Below are 17,945 nucleotides of genomic sequence, written 5' to 3'. Positions count from 1 at the left end.
AAGGTATGTCCTTTAAAATTTAACTTTTAACATCTAGTATGTTTCTGTGTTAAAATCATATGTTTGCAGGACAGGTATAAAATGTTATGGATAATTCCAAACTGATATGAAAATTTCTGTGGATAACAACCAAACTCAAAATGGATAATGCACAAACTGCGATGTATTGAACATGTTTTCCAAAGGCAGGTTGGATATTATTCTTTGAAAACAACTATTTATAACCCAAAACTCATACGATGTGTATAATGGAATATAAAAAAATACTTTCAACGAACATCAAAATTCATTTATTTGTTATTAGTGAAATCAATTTCAATGGAACTTCATGTATTTGTCACCATATTAGAGGTTTCGAATATTATTGAGGCATTACAGATCTGATTCATTATACATTATATCAGAAAGATTGCATCGAATCGTTCACAAATATTTAAGGGGCATATTGACGGCTAGTATAGCATTTTACTTTCCGAAATATATTTACACATTGAAAATAATATATTAAATAATTTCTAAATACACAGACATAGATATTAAAAAACTTCTGTAAATTATGTAATTTAATAATACTAAAAAAATTTCCCCGTGACCCTTTTCGCCGGCGCGGGAAAATTGAAGAAGTAGTAAAATATTTACGAGTCGATTGTACAGTACCCCGCTATGCGCATGCTTACTGACGATAAACGACTTTAAACGGTATTTTAGCATAGAAAGCTTGCAAGTTCTATATGGAATGACTTTGAACCCTACTGAAACCTTGGTGCGAATACTATTTGTGGACTATTTTTCTTTCCGATTTCATCAATTACGTATTATTTCTTTATGTTAATACAATTTTGACTTTTTGTAATTATGAATATCTGATATTTCATTATATAGGGAAATACCGTTGATTCGCTCCATTAAACTGTTGCCAGTGGTGGCAAATAGTTTAAGAGCCGGGGCTTGGGCACATTGTATTGGCTTTATTTCACTACGTGGTAGAATCAGACTGATAGAGGCATTCGTATGAAAATGCTTATTTATTTTCAACATTTGAATACAGTTTTATGAAATATACATTTTTTTAGTAAACTCCTTTGGTGGAAATGGAGAAAGATCGGCATGACGAAGAATTTGAGTTGTCATTTCAAGACGAAGAAGAAGAAAAAAACAACAGTTTTACATGAAAAGAAAACAAAAACGCAATAAAAAAGCAAACTATGAATTCTTTGTTTGTTCATTTCCGATAGCTGTTGTCTAACACCTTCCATTGTTGGTAAAACTTGCAATAGGGTGCATCACACTTTGAAGCGTTTTGTATTTGTCAGTGATTTTACTGAGAAGGGGCAGTACAATTGCGGTAGATAATTGAACTATAAATTGGCACTACCGCTGGTATTGTCATAACGCTTATGCTATCGGACGAAACCATTGTTTAATACCGGTTTACAAGGTTATTTACCCAATAACGCAAATGTAATGGTCCATTGCCCTCAGGCATGCACCTTCCATGTTTTATGATGTTAATCTGGTTGTAAAACCCCATGATCGAAGTGACATTAGATATTGAAAACAAGACCGAAATTTGGGAAAATAGCGCTGTAAAATATACTGTCCGAAAACTTAGAGACATTAAATATGGACAAAAACTCGTCACGAAAAATAATTATTTTTTCTAAAAAAAGGAGTGTCCGAAAACTTAAGTGTCCAAAAACATAGAGTAATTACGGTATTCAAAGAATTTTCTATATTTTTGTATTATTAGAATATATAATTATATACGGTCACATTTTTGCATAATATAAATACATTTTAATTGATGATATTTTTGTAAATTGTTAAATTAGAATGTACATTGAAATAAGAAAATTCAAAATAGTTTTGTGTATTATTTTAATAAAGAAAATTTGGCGATGGTTTTGTTTATTAATATAATAGAAAAACTCGGAGAAGATACAAATATTCAAAGAATTTACCTAGAATTTTACATTTGCAGAATTAAGAAATTAGGAATATAAATTATTAAAGACAGTTTTGTTTATTATTTTAATAAAGAAAATAAGGCGGGTTTGTTTATTAGAATGATAAAGAAAATGAAAGAGGACGAATAAATAAAATTATTGGCAAATTTATAAATAGTTTTCCGAATTGTAAAAGAAAGAAAATAGGAAATAAGAACAGTAATGTTAGTTGAGAATACTAATAGGGCAGACGCTAAAAAAACAAGAGCACCGCCTTGCGGGTGCAGACCGCTCATCTATTTTTCTTTTTAAAGGTGTAGGGACCTATCTCAATTTCAATCACAAAGGATGGATGGGTGGAGTGGAGAGGGGTGTATAGTGTGGGGGTGTGGTCATTTATTACATGATCTTCCAAAAATGCAAAAAAAGCAAAAAAAATTTGTGTTTTTTTTTTTGGGGGGGGGGGGGATTCTTGGGTTGGATGGTTGGACGGTATTTCAAAAATAAAATAACTTGAAATGGCGCGGCAGAGGCCGACGCGTATCCCCACGCCGCATGTTTGACCCAGGGGCGCCCCATGGTTGGTAATGAGTCCATGCATGGTTGAGATTGACCGTATTATCATATGAGAAGTTCAGTATCAATTAGAAGTGAATCAGTGTAGAAATGAAGAAATTATAGTAAAAGACAATTTTGGGTGGGTGTGGCCTATTATGGGCGGGGCGCCCCAGGGTTGGTAAAGGGGCCGTACATAGTTGAGATTGACCGTATTGTGATAAGAGATGTTCAGTATCAATTTGAAGTAAATCGGTGTAGAAATGAAGAAATTATAGTAAAAGGCAATTTTGGGTGGGCGCGCCTATGTGGGCGGGGCGCCCCGGGGTCGGTAATGGCGCCATGCATAGTTGAGATTGACTGTATTGTGATAAAAGAGGTTCAGTATCAATTTGAAGTGAATCAGTGTAGAAATGAAGATATTATAGTAAAAGGCAATTTTGGGTGGGCGTGGCCTATGTGGGCCGCCAGGGTTGGTAATGGGGCCATGCATAGTTGAGATTAACTGTATTGTCATAAGAGAGGTTCAGTATCAATTTGAAGTGAATCGGTGTAGAAATGAAGAAATTATAGTAAAAGGCAATTTTGGGTGGGCGTGGCCTATGTGGGTGTGGCCTATTATGGGCGGGGCGCCCCAGGGTTGGTAATGGGGCCATACATAGTTGAGCTTGACCGTATTGTCATAAGAGAAGTTCAGTATTAATTAGAAGTGAATCGGTGTAGAAATAAAGAAATTATAGTAAAAGACAATTTTGGTTGGGTGTGGCCTATTATGGGCGGGGCGCCCCAGTGTTGGTAATGGGGCCTTACATAGTTGAGATTGACCGTATTGTCATAATTAAGAGATGTTCAGTATCAATTTGAAGTAAATCGGTGTAGAAATGAAATTTTTGGAAAAGGCAATTTTGGGTGGGCGTGGCCTATGTGGGCAGGGCGCCCTAGGGTTGGTAATGGCGCCATGCAAAGTTGAGATTGACCGTATTGTCATAAAAGAGGTTCAGTATCAATTTGAAGTAAATCGGTGTAGAAATGAAGAAATTAGAGTAAAAGGCAATTTTGGGTGGGCGTGGCCTATGTGGGCGGGGCTGCCCAGGGTTGGTAATGGGGCCATGCATAGTTGAGATTAACTGTATTGTCATAAGAGAGGTTCAATATCAATTTGAGTGAATCGGTGTAGAAATGAAGAAATTATAGTAAAAGGCAATTTTGGGTGGGCGTGGCCTATGTGGGCTTGGCCTATGTGGGCGGGGCGCCCCAGGGTTGGTAATGCGGCCATGCATAGCTGAGATTGACCGTATTGTCATAAGAGAGTTTCAGTATCCATTTGAAGTGAATCTTGTAGAAATGAAGAAATTATAGTAAAAGGCAATTTTGGGGGGGCGTGGCCTATGTGGGCAGGGTGCCCTAGGGTTGGTAATGTGGCCATGCATAGCTGAGATTGACCGTATTGTCATAAGAGAGGTTCAGTGTCAATTTGAAGTGAATCGGTGTAGAAATGAAGAAATTATAGTAAAAGGCAATTTTGGGTGGGTGTGGCCTATGTGGCCAGGGCGCCCCAGGGTTGGTAATGGGGCCATGCATAGTTGAGAATGACCTTATTGTCATAAGAGAGGCTCAGTATCAATTTGAAGTAAATCGGTGCAGAAATAAAGAAGTTAATGTAAAAAAGTACTCATAAAATGAGCGATTTTGGCCAAATATATTTGACATCTGACCTTGAAGGTTGACCTTGACCTTTCACCACTCAAAATGTGCAGCTCCATGAGATACACATGCATGCCAAATATCAAGTTGCTATCTTGAATATTGAAATACTGCAAAAGTGTACATTAAATGAGCGATTTTGACCCATATATTTGACCTTTGACCTTGAAGGTTGACCTTGAAGGATGACCTTGACCTTTCACCACTCAAAATGTGCAGCTCTATGAGATACATATGCATGCCAAATATCAAGTCGCTATCTTCAATATTGCAAAAGTTATTGCAAATGTTAAAGTTGGCGCAAACCAACCAACCAATCAACAGACCAACCAACCAACAGACCAACCAACAGACAGGGCAAAAACAGTATTCTATAGTGGGGGACATAAAAAGTGAAAAAGTTATGGCCAATGTTAAAGTTTTTTTCGGACTGACAGACAGACTGACTGACATACTGATGGACAGTTCAACTGCTATATGCCACCCTACTGGGGGCATATAAATTATTTTTTTTGGGGTGGGTGGGGGGTATAGTGTGAGAGTGTGGTGGTCATTTATTAGATGATCTTTAATATAAAAAAAAATGGGGGGGGGGGAATTGAGGGGGTATTCGGGAGGGGGGGGATGGCTTGGACGGAGTCAATTTTGGTATGTCAGGAAAGAGTTGTTTTGTCAAAGTATCAATCAAATCTAATCATAAATAAAGAAGTTGTGGCAATTTTAGCAACATTTAATAATTTGACCTTGAGAGTCAAGGTCATTCAAAGGTCAAGGTAAAATTCAACTTGCCAGGTACAGTACCCTCATGATAGCATGAAAGTATTTAAAGTTTAAAAGCAATAGCCTTGATACTTTAGAAGTAAAGTGAATCTAAACACAAAATGTAACCATATATTCAAAGTTACGAAGTCAAAGAAAGGCAATAATTCGGTAAAAATAACAACCAGAGTTATGCAACTTGTCCTTTACTGTCCCCTTATGATAATTTGCGAGTGTTCCAAGCATGAAAGCAATATCTATGATACTTTAGGGGTAAAGTGTAGGGGTAAAGTGGACCAAAACACAAAACTTAACCAAATTTTTAAGTATAAAGGGCCCATAATTCCGTCAAAATGCGGTCAGAGTTACATAACTTTGCCTGCATAGTCCCCTTACGATAGTTAGTAAGTGTTGCAAGTATGAAGGCAATGGCTTTGATACTTAAGGAAAAAAGTGGACCTAAACACAAAACCTAACCAAATTTTCAATTTTCTAAGTATAAAAGGGCACATTATTCCGTCAAAATGCCAGTCAAAGTTACATAACAGTCCCCTTACAATAGTTACAATAGTTAGTAAGTGTTGCAAGTATGAAAGCGATGGCTTTGATACTTTAGGAAAAAAGTGGACCTAAACACAAAACTTAACCAAAATTTTCAATTTTCTAAGTATAAAAAGGGCACATAATTCTGTCAAAATGCAAGCCAGAATTATCTAACTTTGCCTGCCCAGTCCCCTCATGGCCCCTCATTGGCCGCCGCGCTGTAAAATTGTATTTCATGAACATTAGCAAGCGTTGTGTTAGAAAATATTCAACAGAAATAAATCTCGATGAAAACAGAAATGAACTTTGGTTGTTACTGTGTGTTCACAATGTGTTATTACATGACATTAATACATAAGTCCAAGCATTAAAACATTAAAAACATTCGATTCAAATTGTATTTGGCCTAAAAGTTTCAACAATTACATTTACTTTTTCCAGATTTTCAAACATATTCATTTTATTTCGACGTAATTATTTTAAATTGCTTTGGGTCTATTGGCGCATTGTATCCGGCAAATAACATTTTAACAATAAAAAACGTTTATAATGTCAACTCTAAACTTAAATAAACGTGTTCTTAGAAATAAATGGCTGGAGTCTTTTTTTTGACTGCTGTATTTTTTGTATCAAGCTTCTTCCACGATAATTGGACAGAAGGGCTTATTATCCCTTTGCATAAAACAGGTGTTGTTAATCATGTAAACAACTATAGAGGTATAACCCTAGTAAGTTGCTTTTCAAAATTATTTACAAAACCATTAAAAAACAAGGGACAAAATTGTCACAAAACCAGGTTTTCATTGTGAAAAAAAAATCTGATAAAGGGAGAAAACTCAAACTGAACTTTTGAAATGACCAAAAAAAATTAACCCCCTTTGTAATTTTTTTTTTTTTTTTTAATCTATTTTTAGTCGTGGCGACCTTGACATTGGAGATATTGACGTGATTCTTTCGTGGGACACACCGTCCCATGATGGTGAACAAATGTGCCAAATGATTTTAAAATCTCACAATGAATGACATAGTTATGGCCAGGACAAGCTCATTTATGGCCATTTTTGACCTTTGAACTCAAAGTGTGACCTTGACCTTGGAGATATCGACGTAATTATTTCGCGCGACACACGGTCCAATGATGGTGAACAAATGTGCCAAATGATTTTAAAATCTGACGATGAACGACATAGTTATGGCTCGGACAAGCTCATTTATGGCCATTTTTGACCTTTGAACTCAAAGTGTGACCTTGACCTTGGAGATATTGACGTAATTATTTCGCGCGACACACCGTCCAATGATGGTGAACAAATGTGCCAAATGATTTTAAAATCTGACAATGAACGACATAGTTATGGCCCGGACAAGCTTATTCCGCCAGCCCGCCAGCCAGCCAGCCAGCCCGCAAGCCAGCCAGCCAGCCAGCCCGCCCGCATTCGCCAATCTAATAACCAGTTTTTTCCTTCGGAAAACCTGGTTAAAAATAAGCGTTTGTATGTTATATACGTTGATATGTTAAAACAAATTTTCTTAAAATAAAATTCATTTTAATTATTAAATATTTACCTCTTATCTCTAGCTTACCCCTTTTCAAGGGATTTTTCAGCCGGAAAATATTCAAGCGCTGGGAATCGTCCACCTTTATAAAGAATCCAAATCAGGTCAAACATAGTACAATGTAATCTTACCGAAAATCAAGAACCACAACTCATCTTTCCTTTACAAAAACATAAAAAGGCGATTAGCAGGGTGGGAGGTGGGACTTACCGATAACAGGTAAGTATTTAATAATTAAAATGAATTTTATTTTAAGAAAATTTGTTTTAATGTCATAAAAACATTACCTGTTATCTCTAGCTGATTTTGCAGCTGCGGCGGGAAGGTTCGCATATTTTTTCCCATCACAGCAGAACCCATAACCAGGGTTTTCAGCCAGAGATTGTAGAATCACGTCCTCTTATAATCTTCGTTAATACAGTATTGTACTTAATTCTCGGATGGCTTCAGAGTACTTACGCCATAGAAGGAACTACAGTTTGAGCCACTACAAGAGGACCCAACCTATACAAATTGTCTTGTTGGCACTCAAGAGAATGAAGATAAAAAGAGGAGAAGGTGGTCGGATTCCTCCAGAAAGCAGCTTGAAGCCCTTCAGATAGTGGGGTCTGATTAATTTAAGCTCACGAAGCCAAAAGAGTTCTTAATTCATGCGATCTTATCTTAAACAGGGATAAATCCCTCCATGAAAGAGAAGAATAAGCTTCCTTATAGTCGAGGCTACCCAACGAGAAATAGAAGCCGCAGACACATCCCCCCCCTTTTAACGGAATGAAAAGTCTCTTGCAAGAACCTCAAATAGACTTTACCCTATTAAGGTAGAACTTCAAAGCCCTGACCCGGCAAAGGAATCTATCATCATCTTCATGTCCAGAAGTTCTAGACAGACCTTGAACTTTGAAGGGTTTAGAAGCCAAAGAGGGGAGTTGATTTTAAGCAAGGAAACCTGACTGAAATAACAACGTAACAGATCCATCAGAAGAGTCAAAACAAAGATGATTATCCTCGATACAAAGAGCATGAATTTCATTTCTCTGTTTCGCTGAAGCCATAGTAAGAAGGAAAACGGTCTTCCATGTAAGGAATTGTAATGAAGCCTGATCAAGAGGTTCATAGGGAGCCTTAGTAAGCGAACCTAGCACACAAGCTAAATCCCATTTAGGAGCAAGTGTACGAGATACAGGACGACTAAGTTCCATAGCTCGAACAAGTTCCGAAATAGCTGGATCAGCACAGACTTGTGATGACTTAGTAAAAGCCAATGTATGCGATATCATAGATCTGTATCCTTTGATGGAACTAAGAGAACGTTTCTAATCATCAAAAAGATAGATGAGAAAATCCGCTATTCGTCTAGCAGAGGGATTGAGGGGATCAATATTCCCTCGAACATACCAATTAGAGAAGAGTTTCCAGCGAGCATCATAGACTGCTCTGGTGGATTTTCTCCTTGCCAAAGCAACGAGGGTTGAAGCTCTAACAGAAAAACATTTCTTCTGCAAAGACGTGCAAGTGGAACATTTTTGTGTCCGCATGTAGTCTGCCTATTTGAGACAGAAGATATAACCTGTGAGGAAGATTCTTGGGATAATTCTGGGCCACCAAGGGGCAATCAGGAGTATCCTGCACGAGCTCACCCTGATTTTCGCCAATATTTGGGGAAATAGAATGGGAGGGGGATAGGCGTAAGCATCCAGTTGGTTGCACGCAAACAAAAGCGCGTCTATTGCCCACGCTGCTGGATCGTAAACTGGACTCACATACAGAGGAAGTCTGTGATTGTGTCTGGTCGCAAATAGATCGACCAGGGGATAACCGAACTTGAAAAAGATCTGGTTGGTCACTTCCTGATGAAGAGTCCACTCCGATGGAAGTAACTGGTGTTTGCGAGACAAACCATCCGCCAGGGCGTTGAGGCGACCTGGTTTATTTTTGGCCAGAAGATAAATGTTGAGTGTTTTGCAAAGAACAAGTCATTTCCTGGTTTCCAGATACAGGGATTGAGAATGTGTTCCCCCCTGTGCCTGGATGTAAGTCACCACAGATGTGTTGTCTGTTGACACCATCACACAGGAGTCTCGAAGATGTGATTGGAAATGAGATACAGCTAGAAATACTGCTCGCATTTTTAGATTGTTGATATGTAGTTGAGATTCCTGATGAGACCACAACCCTGAAATTATCAGACTGAGAGGTTCCAGGTGAGCACCCCACCCTTCCTTGCTCGCATCCGTTATTAGATATAATGACGGTTGTGGAGGAAGAAGGGGTACTCCTGCCAAAAGAGTCTCCTCGTCTAGCCACCACTGAAGATGAAACACTAAGAAGGGAAGGATTGGAATCTGTGCCCAGAGACCATTTCCAACAAGCTGAGAGATAGTGCTGAAGAGGACGTAGGAAAAGACGTCCCAACTGCGCAAAGTCTGCTATTGAGCTCAGGATACCATTGAGAGAGGAATTCTTGAGCTGTTATAGGAGATAGGGACAAAACACAGTTGACCTTCATTAATCGTGACACTCTGACCCGATTGATGTGGGTCAAGAAATTCATTCCCACGAAAGTAAAGTCCTGTGAAGGAATGAGGTCTGATTTGTCTGCATTGAGAAGAAGCCCTAAGGAGAGGAGTTCCTTCCAAGAGAATTCTAGGTTGCACAGAAGCAATTGACGATCGAGCTGGTGTAAGAGCCAGTCGTAAAAATACTGAAGAAGAAGAATCCCGTGAACTCGGAGGTGTGCACAGACTGCCGCCATTAGCTTGGTAAAAACTCGTGGGGCTGTCGCCAACACGAAAGGCATAGCCCGGAACTGGTAGACTTGGCCTTGATAGGCAAATTGCAGGTTCTTCCGGTAGTTGGGATGTATCAGAACATTGTAGTACGCATCTTCCAGATCCAAAGATACCCCCCAGTGCAGGGGTTTGATGGAGTCCCGTATGAAGGAAGGAGTCTCCATTTTGAAAGTTGGTTTGAGAAGATACATGTTGAACACTTTTAAATATTTTACTGGTCTCCAGGAACCATTTTTCTTTTGAACAAGAAAAAGACGACTGTAAAATCCTGGAGAATAAGGATCTTGAACCCTTTCTACCGCCTGTTTTCCAAGAGCCCGAGAATGGACTCTGGAATATGTGGACGCTGAGATACCAACTCTATAGTGGCGCGAGAAAGTGGAGGCCTTTTTTTGAATTGAAAAGTCAGGCCTTTTGTAACAAGAGAATGAACCCATGCATCGGAAAAGTCTGGCCCCGACTGGTATTTCCGGCATCGGAGGTTGTAGCGGTAGAAAGGGTAATGCCCTAGGGCTGATAAGGAGGGGGTGCATCCCTGCCGGTAGAAGGTTTAAAATTCCTCTGTCCTGGCTTGGGTTCGCCCTTTTTTCCAGAATCTTTATTAGAAGACTTGTGAGAAAAAGGAGGTCTGTTATAGGAAGACTGCCTATTAGGACCCGACCGTGGATTAAAAGAAGACCTTTAAGAGAAAAGGTTGTTTCTCTTAGTCTTCTAAGGTGCTGGAACTGCTGGTGGCCTAGAATCAGGATGCTTAAAGACCCCTTGGCGTTGTCCAGAGTTGTTTCTAGCTAAAGAAGCATGAAGTTGGTCATCCTTGTCAGCTGTGATTGCTTCTTGTATCCTTCCACCAAAAAGGAACACTGATGTGAGAGGAGCCGTTCTGAGCGAGTTTATACCAGGTTCCAACAGAAAATCTTTAGGTAAAGAAGCAAGGATAAGATCTCTACGATCCTTAGCATCTCGGACATTGAAGAAGCAGAAGTATGTGATAAGGCCAATGTGGTCCTTAAGAGATGAATTAACAAATTACGGAGTCCGACCAATCACACACCATTTGTAAAATTGTCGCTTACATAAAGTCAATTTGGTTAGTCAAACATAATGATTTACGTTCTCTCATTTCCCAAGTTTCAAACATGGAAAATGGAACAGAAACTAAATTGGAACCACTTGGCATTACAAGGGATAGCTTGCTAATGTCCGGATCTGGAACTGGAAGTTTTAAAAAATCCAACCCGGACACTTATCTGGTAAAGGAGGCTTGTAACTTTTACTACCTTCCTGTTGTTTTGGATCAGCTAGTTCCTTTGGAATTTTCCATGTTTCTCCTCGTTTTGGAATAGTCTTATTAGCCGATTCCAATGATTGAAGAACAGATAGAACAGTAGAACCAATGGGAAGTCGCGGGTCATGACGAGCCTTCAACTTACAAACCCTGTTGGGATTAAATGTACGAAAAAGTTGTTCTGTCACAGATATCGTCGCATTTGAAGACAGTTCAGCAGGTCTTGGACAGTAATCTTCACCAAGAATGTGAAACATGAGTTCATTTATCTCATTAATCGGAGCTAAATATTGATCCGTCTCAACGTTAGATTCTGCATCTGAATCAGCCTTACTCTCTACAACATCAGCGGTGTGTACAGAATCAGCAGGAACAGAAGTGAGAATATCTTGTACCAGATTGTGATTGTCTGGTAAAGACGAATGACCATCCACAACATAAGTAAACTGATAATGTAAACCGGAAGTTGACAGAAAATTATCAGTATTGACCAGTACAAATTGTCCAAATGAATTCGAAATCCATAATGTATCAGAATTCGACAGGGTAGCTGTAGGGGGTACACGACTAGATACGGTAGAAGATACCCGTGGTGCTGACAATGTAGCCGTAGTGGTGAGATGAGCTCCTGAAGATGCAATATGTGTGGAAGTCAACCTGGCAACCGACACATTTGGCATGGAAACATGTGATTCCGTAACGGAATAAGATGGTGAACGACTATACGAATGGTAGGTCCGATGATGTCTACGTGAAGGTTGACAACGTCCTCGTTTCCTGTGATGTCTAGATCTGGATCGGCTGCGCTGTCAAGATGTAGATCGGCTGCGATGAGACTGAGATCTTCTATAATACCGTCTCCATAAGTGATGACGTGATCGCTTACGAGCACCGCGACGATAAGAACTGCTCGACAAAGAAAAGCTTGTCTGATGTCTACTCCTTGATGAAGACGATGTATTCGTCGACGAATAGGATGAATGTTGACCGGTGACCGGACCGGTGTACTGACCCGACCGGACCGGTCATCAATTACCGCACAGGACCAGTGACCAGACTGGTGACCGGACAGGTGACCGGACCGGTGTCATGACCGGACCATTGACATGACCCGTTAGGTCAACGGACAAAGACCGTAGAATGGCAGCTGCCAAATGGTCTGACATTGATCCAGTCGTTCCATGATCAATGTCGCCAGTATGTATGGTGCGAGTCATAAGGTCTGATGACGACCGACTGACAACAACACCATCTTGCCCGGTACCCAGTGACTGACAATTCAGCTGGTCATCCGTGACCAGTGAAGTCACCGGGTAATCAACGTCGGCTGGAGATTCCTTGCGTTTGCGGCTGATTGACGTCCTCCGGCGACCTGCTTTCATCCATGTGTCGTAAGCCCAAAAATCACAAACCACACATTTGTTATTTAATGTGCAACCAGTGCATGCAAGGCAAGTGTCATGGGAATCCCACCTTGCCTTGATATGACCACAAGAACCTCTATCCTGTAAGTTCATTCTGAGACAAAAGAAACAGAAAGAACCTTCAAAAGACAAATTAATGATTATAAAATCAAATAAAAAGTTAAACCACAAATGTAAACAAAAGAACGCTGTACAAATGCCCTCAATTACTCATTGAGGAAAAAGGCACGAATTCCTCGTGGTTCACAATGAAAAGAACGAAAAGGTCCTGAGCCTAAAATAGGCGTGCACTCGTGGTTGTCTGGAAAGGAAAGATGAGTTGCGGTTCTTGATTTCCGGTTAGGTTACATTGTACTATGTTTAACCTGATTTGGATTCTTTATAGAGGTGGATGATTCCCAGCGCTTGAATATTTTCCAGATGAATAAACTCCCTTGGAAAGGGGTAAGCTTGAGATAACAGGTAATGTATTTATGATATTAAAATGTTTTGATAATATAAACCACAACGCATTATAGTTGAACATGCTGAAAAAAGAGTATACAAGGCAATTTACTTAAAATAGTAAAGGGTACCTATGCAAATGTTAAGCAGCGCTTTTTTCCCCAATTGGGAAAGTACCTGTACCTCTACAATTGGGAATTTTTGGCGTCATGAAATCTTCAAACTGGGTAAAAATGAGTTGCAAAATCAATGAATTGGTAAAAATTTGAGTTGCAAAATTTTTGAGTTGGGAATTTTTTTAATGCATCTAACATTAGGGGCTATATTCTGCATCCCAAAGCATTTTAAGCTCTAGGTTTTAACAGAAAAACTACTTGTGATGATATTTTGACAATCATATCATGTCATGTGAAAATTGTGTTATTGCAACTTCAGTAGGAATGTGCCTGTCAATGGAAAAATATAATCTTTTTGTGATAGGCATAATCACTGAGGTTGCATAAAAAATAATATTAATAATTTTGTTTAAGCCCTTAAAGGTCTCACAAGCCCTGGACAGTCTTTGTGTGTGAACATTTTCAGTAATATCAATTAAGGATTCAAAATAATAATAACGCATTTTCAAATAATATGTTTAATTCCAAACAGGTGATAATCAGATCAAAGTCAAACATATCTCTCCTCACAGTGACACAGGCACAAAGTTACATTTAACTCAAAGCAAACTCTCAAACTCTATTAATTGTTTACTTTTGCAGACAATGCACACGACAGCCAAACCAAACTTCAACTATTACAACTTCCACACGATTATCACACATTTCATATAAAAGCCTGATTATCCCAGATAATTACTTAATCCAGCACTCTAATATTTAAACACAAATTCAGAGCGAGAATTACCAAAAATTTTGTTTAAGAATTAAATAAACACAACCGGTCGCCATTTGTAGGAACTGCCAGGTGCGCATTAATAGCATGTTAGAGTTGCGCCCCTTTGAAAAGTTTTGTTTACTTTCTACGCTGACGTAAATAAAGGAACCAAAATAAAAGGCTCGACGATTTCAAAAGATATTTCCAGCGAAAATAAAAGGCACTGGTGGTTGGAAACAGCACTGAGAAACGTTGGGAATGGTAGATATGGAGATTGGGAAAGGTCCGGTGCTATAATTGGGAAGCCTCCGGTAGGCTTTGGGAAAGGTACCGTTGCCCGGTACTAGTTAAAGAAGGAAAAAAAACGCTGTTTAGCCACGAGTTAAATCATGTTAATCTTATTCAGAATACTTGAAGTTATGCGGTAAGACTAAGGCAAGGGGAGGTAATGTTGCCAATTTTGTTTTCCTTATTTGTTGAAGATCTTTACCAACATGAAAACATTAACTCTGGTTTGACTTTTAATGGCCAAGGACCTGGCTATTTTAGACAAGTCACCGGCTGAAGTCCAATCACATTTAGACAACTTATTAATATATTGCAATTCTTTGGGGTTTAATGTTAACACTGCTAAAACGAAAATTATGGTATTTTGGAAGAGGAGTGGACTAAAAAAAAAAGGGCATACATCAGGAATTCTACTAAATTTGTTGATGGCTTTAATAGCTTTGATAGCTTTTAAACTTAAACCTATTAAGAAAAGCCTTTTATTTAATATGCTTTTCTAATGGACTACAAACAGGTAAAAATGCGTATCTAAGCAGTAAAGGATTAACAAAATCATGTGAAAAGTCCTGGAAAAGATCTGCTCCAGTACCTTGAGCTGCACGTCATGCTGCATGAACATGTGGGACTCAAAGTCTTCCTTGTTGTCACAGTTGAAGTGGCACAGCAGGCACTTGAGTGTGTTGTCCGCAAGGTGGGTCCGCAGGTGAACCTTCAGTGCCTCCACCGATAGCTGGTCCTCAAAGCACACCTGTGGCAAGAGAACATGAACATGTGCATGACAGATGGTCCTCAAAGCAAACATGTGGCAATAGAACATGAACTGTATAACATGAACTATGCCTGACAGCTGGTCCTCAAAGCAAACCTGTGGAAATAGAACATGAACTGCAGAACATAAACATGCATGACAGATGGTCCTCAAAGCAAACATGTGGCAATAGAACATGAAATGTATAACATGAACTATGCATGACAGCTGGTCCTCAAAGCAAACATGTGGCAATAGAACAAGAACTGTTGAACATGAACTTTGCAAGACATATGGTCCTCAAAGCAAACATATGGCAATAGAACATGAACTGTTGAACATGAACTATGCAAGACAGATGGTCCTCAAAGCAAACATGTGGCAATAGAACATGAACTGTTGAACATGAACTATGCAAGACAGATGGTCCTCAAAGCAAACATGTGGCAATAGAACATGAACTGTATAACATGAACTATGCATGACAGCTGGTCCTCAAAGCAAACATGTGGCAATAGAACATGAATTGTTGAACATGAACTATGCATGACAGCTGGTCCTCAAAGCAAACATGTGGCAATAGAACATGAACTGTATAACATGAACTATGCAAGACAGATGGTCCTCAAAGCAAACATGTGGCAATAGAACATGAACTGTTGAACATGAACTATGCAAGACAGCTGGTCCTCAAAGCAAACATGTGGCAATAGAACATGAGCTGTTGAACATGAACTATGCAAGACAGATGGTCCTCAAAGCAAACATGTGGCAATAGAACATGAAAATCTATAGCACATGAACAATCGAACAAAAACCACAGATCATGGGGAAAAAATGGTGTACATGTGAATGAAGTGACAATACAATATGCACTATGCCCCCAGTTTCTTCAAGAACAACTGTCACCATAGAACAGGAACTGTCAATGCTGTACTTGTAAGCATAGTTGTTTTATAACTAACAGAGCATTGCCAATTTTTGACTTACTCGCTATGTATTTATAAAACATCAAATGTTTCAATTTTAATATGTAAAACATTAAAAAAAAACAAAAAAACAAGGGACAAAATTGTCACAAAACCAGGTTTTTAATTTGAAAAAAAAGTCTGAAAAAGGGAGACAACTCAAACTGAATTGATTGTTAAAAGTAACCCCATTTGTTTCAAAATAAATCTATTTTTAGTCGTGACGACCTTGACCTTGAAGATATTGACGTAATTCTTTCATGCGACACACCATCCAATGATGGTGAACAAATGTGCCAAATGATTTTAAAATCTCACAATGAATGACATAGTTATGGCCCGGACAAGCTCATTTATGGCCATTTTTGACCTTTGAACTTGAAGTGTGACCTTGGAGATAACTACGTAATTCTTTCCCGCGACACACCGTATAATGATGGTGAACAAATGTGCCAAATGATTTTAAAATCACACAATAAACGACACAGTTATGGCCTGGACAAGCTTGTTCCGCCAGCCCGCCCGCCGACATTTGCCATTCTTAAAACCAATTTTATTCTTCGGAAAACCTGGTTAACAATAAAAAAAAGAGTATACAAGAGCATCGCATAACGGGTGCCACAATCGGCTGCAAAAGCTTGTCAGATTTTTTTTTTTTTTTTAGAGGTCACAGTGACCTTGACCTTTGACATTGAGACCAAAAATAGGTGTGGCGTGTAGAACTCATCAAGGTGCAGCTACATGTGAAGTTTCACAGTTGTAGGTAGAAGAACTTTGATTTTAGAGCCAATGTTAAAAACCTTAACAAAATGTTATGGTTTTATCACGATGCGCGCGACACGATGACGGACACGACGAGCTGGCTATGACAATACATGGGGTTTTCTCCGAAAACAGCCGAGCTAAAAATGATCTCTCATGTATAAGAAATTAAGTCAAACACAACTGCTCTGAATAAAACAAATCTGTGAATACTTTTACAATCATGCTCTATTAGAAATAATGCAAACAAAATGTCCATGATTTGATAATCCTGATCAGAGTGTGTACCTTACAAACTGTGCTGCCACTGCTCTCCTGTACCACTGTTTCTGAGTGTGCAAACTGCTGTATGCTGTCATCCTCGTCTTCCACCATGTCTGTGTCTTCAGAGATCACAACTTCTACATTGGTACTGCCCTGTATATCCAGCTGACAATCAGAACAAAGGTTGATAGAAAACCCTCAACACAAGAATGTCACAGTATCCAAATAGCTCAGGTAAACTTCAAATAGCTCAGTGCCAGTATTAAAATATTGAACTACACAATCTTACTAATATATAATAAAAATGTATTTAATTATTGTTTCTTTGAATATATTTAATGTTAGACAAAAATAGACACAGTTAATATCTTTTTATAATAAAGTACACAAGTCGCACAGAATTTAAATTGTGTGTCTACTTCTGATATATGCTTGAGCAGTTTTGAAACAGGAGGCCAAGGTGAGTCTTCACCCTCTCCCGCTCGGAAGAAAAGTTAAAATGGCTACATAAAAAAACAACATAAAACAAGAACAGCCTGCGAGTAACATATAAGTACCTTAAGAATGGAAATGAAGCCTTTAAAACTTCAATTTATAAAGAAAGGCCTTAAATTTAATTTGATTTTCTCAAAAATGTGTCCGAAGAGCACTTATAAGTGGTAAAGAGTAAAGCCTCTTTGCTGGTACCCACCATGTCCTTGACACTTGAGTCTACCAGGATATGCTCGGCAGACTGAAGGCTCCTTAGAGTGGCCTCCCCTTCCTCGGTCCCGCCAACCTCCGTCACTATGTGAACCACATGCTGCTGCTCCTCCTATCACATTAAATGAGCCACATTCTGGGAATTTGGACTAATGCATGTGGATTAAGTGGATTTTCGTTTTGATGAGACTTCATTCAAACAAGAGGGCCAAGATGGCTCTAGTTCACTCACCTGAGAGGAGTCAGTTCATTCAATCTTTACCAAACATCAAACTTGACCTAGATATTGTCCAGACAAACATTCTGGTCAAGTTTCATCATTATTGAACCAAAA

The 17,945-nt window shown here is 39.0% G+C and overlaps 1 protein-coding gene across 1 annotated transcript in view; it reads right to left on the bottom strand.

Moving 5' to 3' along the window:
• LOC127866663 (transcription factor E4F1-like) overlaps positions 1-17,945 on the bottom strand; it is a 76,143-nt gene that overhangs the window by 13,676 nt on the left and 44,522 nt on the right. Inside the window, exons 10-12 of the mRNA XM_052407387.1 lie at positions 17,601-17,723; positions 16,934-17,074; positions 14,757-14,915 (exon numbers count right to left, since the gene is read on the bottom strand). Coding sequence (XP_052263347.1) covers positions 14,757-14,915; positions 16,934-17,074; positions 17,601-17,723 — 423 coding nt within the window. The remainder of the gene's footprint in view (positions 1-14,756; positions 14,916-16,933; positions 17,075-17,600; positions 17,724-17,945) is intronic.

Source organism: Dreissena polymorpha, chromosome 2 (assembly GCF_020536995.1).
Source record: "Dreissena polymorpha isolate Duluth1 chromosome 2, UMN_Dpol_1.0, whole genome shotgun sequence".
NCBI classification, from domain to species: domain Eukaryota; kingdom Metazoa; phylum Mollusca; class Bivalvia; order Myida; family Dreissenidae; genus Dreissena; species Dreissena polymorpha.
This window is presented reverse-complemented; position numbering and strand designations above follow the sequence as displayed.